We start from the raw sequence: 8,218 nt of genomic DNA, 5'->3' as shown, positions 1-8,218 counted from the left end.
CTGAATCCTGGTCACTCTTCCACAGTTGCAAAAAAAACACAGACATACATTAATTATAATCTTAAGAAATCATCCTTATTGTTCTGGATCAAAACATATCAAGAGTTCTACTTTTTGCAAACAAGGAATCAAAAGTACACCTGTAGTAGGGCGCTGAAACCCCAACTGCATCACAAAATAAAAACGGATTTTCTGTCGCTAGGTTTTACATAAATAATACTACTATAATGTGTGGAGGGACACCAGTTAAATCAGTGCAGTTGTGGAGATATGTGTACTGTTCCAGTGATACTAACCCAGCAACATGTGACAGAGCTGACATTCTCACTGTGCCGCACAAACAGGTCTGTTGTTTTGGGTGACACACAGAGACAGCAGGTGGGTTGTTATGTATTTTCCCGGTCATTCTAGAACATTTMATTCATTTCAGGTTTATTCGTGTCTATCCTACATCTAGCGTGTTAAAAAAAAAATCACAGCTATACTATGTCCTAGAGGTGCACTTCCTGTAAACCACAGCACCTGTGCAGTTTCTCAAAGTTTAAGGCAAATTTGACAGAACACTTGTATTGTGAATGACCGCCTTGACACACTGGCCTCTGAGTATCACACAATAAAAGAGTGATTACAAGCCTGCACGAGTGCCTTGGTAAAACAATGGTTTACAGAAGAGGTGAAATGACAACACCCTTTAGAGACAGACTTTGTCCTTATCATCAACCAAGCAATCTCTGAGTGCCAGCCACAGTGTACATGGGTATGGGAGGTAGCGGAGGAATTGTTATTCAACCAGTGGTGATGGTCTACCATGAMCCTTGACCAAACTGTGCCAAAGACAGGACCCGAAAACAACTCAACGTGGAGCGAGTTCATAGGGGCAACATGTGGTAATATCACTAAGAAACAGCAGCGTCAAATCCAATAACATCCATGGACTTTCTTCCCCTGCCCCTTTTATGTTTCGACACTGATGAGTTTGGTAACGTAGATGCATGGAATCCTAAATGCGTATGTGTGTGTAAGGGTTTGGGATCGAAGCTGGGCGTTTTTGTCTTTACACATTGTTCTCAATCATCCTAATCTAAACTAAATAATAACGTCTGCAGGACAGAGAGGAGGCATCTGTATGGAGCTTTGTGCAGATGACCCGTCTCCTCAATCATCCCTTTCTCTTTCTCCCACTCTCGCTCTGGGCTTTAGCGGATGGCTTTGACAGGGCTCTTGAAGCTGGAGGCTGCTTGCAGCTGGAGCTGGTAAGCCATGGGGTGGATCTTGAATCCATAGAGCCTGTTGTGAGGACATGAGAATTCATTACATCTTGATGAGTGTGTGATAGGGGTCTATAAAAGAGATTATCATTATGGTAACATTTATTTTACATGACTCTTTCCTCTGGTATGTACTTGGAATTTCTTAGAAAGTTATCTGTTATCAATGAGTAGAAATTGATCTAGGACCCTTTTGCTTTCAGTGCATTTTGTTGGCATGACTCAAATGCACACCCCTATTGTAGGGTGACACAGTTGTACTGACCTAGGCACAAACTGGTTGGCGGGCCTCTTGGGCCTGTACTCGGGATGCACCATAAAGAGCATGTGGGGGAATCCAGTGCCGAAGTAGGCCCCGTCCGTGTGGTGGTGCCGGGAGGACTTAGGAGTGTACACGTCCATACACTTAGGGCAGTACAGCTTCACCATAGCCTCGCCTGGAATGTCCGACAGACCTAGGGAGGGATAGGGGGACGGAGAGGGGGAAGAATCTAGACACATTACTGGTCTGAAGTTATTACGAAATGCTCGGGCACACTATCATATTCATCCAGGTGTCTCATGGAAATTAGATTGGATCTGACACGGTTGTCCAGAGGATTCAGAGACACTATACTGTATAGAGGATCTGCTTTACATAGGTTTGGGTTATGAATGCTGCAATGTGGCTGGATGACCTATGCAAAGCCATGATGYAAATAGTGCTCTGAGGTGGATCAAAAACAACTACACAGTGTCAACTGAGTAGTAATGGTTCAAACAAGACCAACACACACTCACCAATGGGAAGCATGGGCTGGTTCTCACAATAGACCCGGGGGCAGTAGCCAAAGTCCCCCTGCTGATACTTCTCCAACTGAGAAAGAGAGATGGAGATCAATTGAGAACGTGAAAAACATGTCCAGAGAAATGCTGCATACAAATTGACACGCTGCATACGTTTGACATTTCAACAAAGATTGGAAACAGAAAAGGGTAGTTGCTGTACCATCTGAGCGATGCCCCTGTTGGTGAGGATGTATCGTGCATGGATCAGCCCGTAGAGCATCTCTGCTGCCTGCTCTATGAGGTCACTCTGGTTAGGGTTGTCCTCCAGCTCCTCATCTGTRAAACAGAGAGAGGAGGGAACAGGTTATAAGAGAGAGGGGAAGAGGCTCTTCATATGTTGATTTGATTTAAAGATTAGTCACAAAAGCAGAATTGTGCACATGTACATAACTGTGACCCATTACAGAAAGCTGGGCATATGACACACGTCACTACTTCACAGGAGAGGCATTTAAACGTAATGTTTTTTCTGCAGAAACCCCTTCTTGAACATGTGAACTTAAATGTGCCTTAATAACAAACTCGTCTGTACTCTGTAATGGTCCATTCTAAATCAAAACAAATTTCACACATATTTAGTATWTGCCAAGACAAGATTAAATCAAGAATAGTCTGATGGGTGACAATATTAGCCCATCACTTGTGAATGATCACCAGCAAAATTACTGCCTTTTTTKGGGCGACTTTTTCGAATCAGTCACAGCCTAACCCATAGGCCTATATGTTTTGATAAGGTTGGTATCACAACTAAAAGTGGCCAAATAACTTCTTAAAATGAAGCACATGAATCCGCTTTACAAGGGGTATAGAGYCTAACTGGCATACATAAGCAGTGCGTAAATTTCAAGTTTGGGGAAGATAATTTAACATAAAAATGCATTTATAATTAAAACATTACATGCATAATCACATTTGTGGTCACTTTTGATAATGGTGTTTTCCGCTAATGGAACATTCGTGCCTATAGCCTACTACCATGTGCACATTGCTGCGCTTATAATGTGAAGAAATAGCCTAATAGTTGATCAACATTTTAAGCTAAAACGTTCTGATCTGTTGCGTCATCCACATTGCATAAAACAGTTTTTTTTTTTTTTTAATGCTAGTTGTATTCATTTGGGATCTATCGCATCCCACAACTGTCCAGGACTATGTTAAGAATATTTATTTCCTCGCACAGAATAGGTCAACTTTTATACTATGGGGGATAGTAGATTGACATAGGCTAGTACTTTTGCTGTTAGTTAGGCCTACTCATCTTGTTGGCTGACGAAAAGTAAATGTGGACAGTTCTTCCAATATCTTCAATATGCACCTCGGAAATGGATAAGGACGCGCACAGTTGCGTCCCTGATGTGTTTGTCTTYACCTGTAGCCTGTGAGAAAGACCCGATCACGTGATGGGAGGAGGGCAAAACGGCCACTGGCCGCAAAAGGCATGGATTTTTTTAGGGTGCATTGCGGCCAAAGGGGACGCCGCAGTTAAAATTCGAGGCATTCTCAAGTGCTCGTCAAATTGTGAATGARAGACGAATGAAGTGTGTATAAAGCAGAGCTCATGCATTTCAAGCAACTTTTTTTCTCTCAAAATCATCGTTAGAGTCGCATCATGCAGCCTTACAATGTATTAAAAATCTAAATATACAGTGCCTTCGGAAAGTATTCAAACCCCTTGCCCTTTTCCACATGTTGTTACGTTACCACCTTAATCTAAAATGGATTAAAAAAAATCTAAAATCCTCAGCAATCTACACACAATACCCCATATCGACGAGGCCATAAACAGGTTGACATTTTAGCAAATTTATTGACAATAAAAAATAGAAATACCTTATTTACATAAATATTCAGACCCTTTGCTATGAGACTTGAAATTGAGCTCAGGTGCATCTTGTTTCCATTGATCATCCTTGAGATCTTTCTACAACTTGATTGAAGTCCACCTGTGGAAAATTCWATTGATTGGACATGATTTGGAAAKGGACACACCTGTCTATGTAAGGTCTCACAAAACCAAGCCAAGAGGTCAAAGGAATTGTATGTAGAGCACCGAGACAGGATTGTGCTGAGGAACAGATCTGGGGAAGGGTACCAAAAAATGTCTGCAGCATTGAAGGTGCCCAAGAACACAGTGGCCTCCATCATTCTTAAAATGGAAGAAGTTTGGAACCACCAAGACTATTCTTAGAGCTGGCCGCCCGGCCAAACTGTGCAATTGGGCAAGAAGGGTCTTGGTCAGAGAGGTGACCCAGAACCCGATGGTAACTGACAGAACTCCAGATTTCTCTGTAGAGATGGGAGAACCTTCCAGAAGGACAACCATCTCAGYAGCACTCCRCCAATCAGGCCTTTAATGTAGAGTGGCCAGACGGAAGCCACTCCTYAGTAAAAAGGTACATGACAGCCCGCTTGGATTTTGCCAAAAGACACCTAAAAGACTCTCAGACMWTGAGAAACAAGATTCTCTAGTCCGATGAAACCAAGATTGAACTCCATGGCGTGAATGCCAAGAGTCACGTCTGGAGGAAACCTGGCACCATCCCTACGGTGAAGCATGGTGGCGGCAGCATCATGCTGTGGGGATGTTTTTCAGCGGCAGGGACTGCGAATGAGGGAAAGAAGAATGGARCAAAGTACAGAGAGATCATTGATGAAAACCTGCTCCAGAGCTCTCAAGAATTCAAACTGGGGCCAAAGTTCAACTTCCAACAGGACAACGACCCTAAGCACACAGCCAAGACAACGCAGGAGTGGCTTCGGGACAAGTCTCTGAATGTCCTTGAGTGGTCAAGCCAGAGCACAGATTTCAACCTACATCGAACATCTCTGGATAAACCTGAAAATAGCTGGGCAGCGACACTCCCCATCCAACAGGCGTACCAAGCTTGTAGCRTCACTCTCAAGAAGACTCAATGCTATAATTGCTGCCAAAGGTGCTTCAACAAAGTAYKGAGTAAACGTTATTTCAGTTTGTTTTTATAAATTAGCAAACATTTCTAAAAACCTGTTATTGCTTTGTCATTATGGGGTAATGTGTGTAGATTGCAATGGTGGRAAAAAAMMAWTTWAWYMAWTTTWRRAWWAARGYYKKWAMCYWAMMAAAWKKKKWAAAARKWAAWKGGTCTGAATAATTTCCGAAGGCACTGTATATTGTAGAACAACTAAAGTTACATAAATAACTCTAAATTAATCATATAGGAGTACCTACAGTACCAGTAAAAGTTTGGACACACCTACTCATTCAAGGGTTTTTCATAATTTTTTACTATTTTCTACACTGTAGAATAATAGTGAAGACATCAACTATGAAATAACACAAATTGAATCATGTAGTAACCAAGAAAGTGTTAAACAAATCAAAAGATATTTTAGATTCTTCAAAGTAGCCACCCTCTGCCTTGACTTTACTCTGCAGTCCACCTCATCCCAAACCATCTCAATTGGGTTGAGGTCGGGGGATTGTGGAGGCCAGGTCATCTGATGCAGCACTCCATCACTCTCCTTCTTGGTCAAATAGCCCTTACACAGCATGGAGATGTGTTGGGTCATTGTCCTGATGAAAAACAAATGATAGTCCCACTAAGCCCAAACCAGATGGGATGGCGTATCACTGCAGAATGCTGTGGTAGCCATGCTGGTTAAGTGTGCATTGAATTCTAAATAAATCCCTGACAGTGTCACCAGCAAAGCAGCCCCACATCTCCTCCTCCATGGTTCATGGTGGGAACCACACAAGCAGAGATCATCCGTTCACCAACTCTTCATCTCACAAAAACACGGTGGTTGTAACCAAAAATCTCAAATTTGGACTCATCAGACCAAAGAATAGATTTCCACCAGTTTAATGTCCATTGCTCATGTTCCTTGGTCCAAATAAGCAAGCAAATATTTACTAAATATACTAAAGTACATTTTTATTTTATTCTTGATACTATAAAATAACGCCACGGAATTATAAGCAAGTTTGTCTGCTAAATGAACTAGTGTAGCCCAMAGCCATTTGGCATAGCCAGATCAGGACCTAATATAAGGACAACTCAGTATGCTATTCTGTTCTTTTGAAATAGACTAAATTTTCTTCATATCATGAGTCTTTAGAACTGTCTAAAATAAATAATGGATTTATTGTGAAGGTGTATGCTATATAAGACTCTTTAAAATGTAGATGTTCCAAAGGCCTGCATCAGTGGCTTGTTGGGAAGCCAGGAGATGCTAAATATGTTTTAGTTAATTAACGGTCAATTACCGTGAGACCAACCAGTTATTTGCTTGACAATCACCAGCTGACAATTTTTGTGACCGCCACAACCCTAGATGCAACCATAACATTGGTATTCCGATCTAGACTGTGTGGAATGTTCTGTACTTCCGAGTGCAGTAGAGATGGTTCTGGAGTTGGTCTGACCTGGTTCTAGGTCCAGGATCATGTCCAGAGCCTGGCGGTAGTGGGGAACCTGCTCATTGAGCCCAGTCAGGTTGAACTTGTCCTGGATGTAGTCCTCATCCACCTGTCAATGGAGGAGAGGACAGAAGGGGTGACAGAAATTAGAGAAATATCAGACCTACCTATTCCTTCTTGAAAGAGTTTGTGTAGTAAGAGGTGGCTGTGAATAATACGATTTTGTTCCAGCCCTCCTCAACTCACCACCTGCCCATCAGGACCTTGGTTAGCCGAATCAGGTTTTTGCACACACAGGATAAGGGTTGGCCACCCATGTCTTAGCTGACATTAACTTTTTGGTCAATGAGTGACAATATCGCTCTGGGTGCTGTTAGATACTGACCTCACAGAAAAACTCGTTTCCCCTCAGTCCACAGAACCAGGAGATCCATGACACTTCCTCTGAACTGCTCATCTCGGGAGACTAATGGGTAAAGACATTCAACACAGACATAGATTGAGCCTATTGCAACTGTTTCCCTACGAGGTCCCCGGAGCTTGCTGATTTTCTGTTCTACTTGATAATGTATTGCCCCCAAATGGTGTCCCAGGTCTAACTTAGTCCATGATTAGATTGGAACAATGAAAACAATACAGTGGACTTGACTTTGAGGTCCAGAGTTGAGTTTGAGGGGTCGATTGAATTCAGTCATGTGAAAACGGCCTGAACTTGATAGTTTAGCAACACAAACATATCATAGGTCGCTAACTACACTCAAAAGACAATTTTCTAAATAGTAACAGAGCAATTAGCTAGATAACTAGAACATGTTAACTGTAAGAAGCTTACCTACTAGTTAACTCGCGCTACCGACCGTGCAAATGTGTGTGGCTAACGTTACTGTAGCTAGTTAAAAAAAAAAAATGGTAGTTGACATTGTAAGTGTACGAAATAAGGACATTATCTATGAAAATACCTATGTCACATCAACAATCGTAGTTAGWAGCATACACAAGAGTTATGCTAAATGACCAGCAGGAGAAAATGATAGCTAGTTAGCTACATCCTTAGCTAGCAGTTAACTTASATTCAATATGGCGCAACGTCCAAACTAGGCCGGATGAAATTTGTTCAGTTTTTAGTCGCAAGTCCTCTAAAGCTATATCATATCTCATATGAAAACATATAGTAATTCAGGTAACTTACCCCCTGTTAAGTGATTTTCACGCCAGTAAAATATAATAATCGTAATATTTAGTGTTGTAAATTAAAAGGACACCACCTCCCAGTTAACCACTGCAGAGGTACTCGTTTTCGTTGTAGGCAAATTGATGACGTACAAATTCAGAGACWCGTCTATGGATACTGTAGTTKAATAAGTCTTTCAACAACTACAACATTTTTATCAACTGAAAATCTGAAAAACGTAGGTTTTATTATAAGACTAATATATTGTCAAGTATAAAATGTAGGGTGGGAACAGAAGTTCTAACACATATATTTGATATTTCCTCGTCTGCTTGTAATGACTTCTACAGATTATATGCCTACTTTGGGCAATGCAGGAATAAGGTTCCTCTGTAAATCATGATGTAACAAAGGTGACCAAGTTCTGTAGTGGCGGCATTGACTTTACATGGCTTGCAGYAGCCAGTCAATTCTTATCAATGCAGTTTTCTTAGTCCAGATTTAAATAACACCAGTACCATAGCTGAGCAGTATTCCCCAATCAAATAAATT

General features: G+C 41.5%; 1 protein-coding gene across 1 annotated transcript; it reads right to left on the bottom strand.

Annotated features, from left to right (window-relative positions):
• Positions 1-538: 538 nt before the first annotated feature.
• On the bottom strand, positions 539-7,820 carry LOC111955081 (casein kinase II subunit beta). The gene is made up of 7 exons (XM_023975152.2): positions 7,685-7,820; positions 6,881-6,961; positions 6,502-6,604; positions 2,257-2,372; positions 2,049-2,124; positions 1,534-1,723; positions 539-1,287 (listed from the first exon to the last, which is right to left on the bottom strand). The coding sequence occupies exons 2-7, from the start codon at positions 6,950-6,952 to the stop codon at positions 1,197-1,199; spliced, it is 648 nt and encodes a 215-aa protein (XP_023830920.1). The 5' UTR covers positions 6,953-6,961; positions 7,685-7,820; the 3' UTR covers positions 539-1,196.
• Positions 7,821-8,218: the final 398 nt, after the last annotated feature.

This window comes from Salvelinus sp. IW2-2015, linkage group LG30, assembly GCF_002910315.2.
Source record: "Salvelinus sp. IW2-2015 linkage group LG30, ASM291031v2, whole genome shotgun sequence".
In the NCBI taxonomy this organism is placed as follows: domain Eukaryota; kingdom Metazoa; phylum Chordata; class Actinopteri; order Salmoniformes; family Salmonidae; genus Salvelinus; species Salvelinus sp. IW2-2015.
Note: the sequence above shows the minus strand (reverse complement) of the source record. Positions and strands in the feature narration are given on the sequence as shown.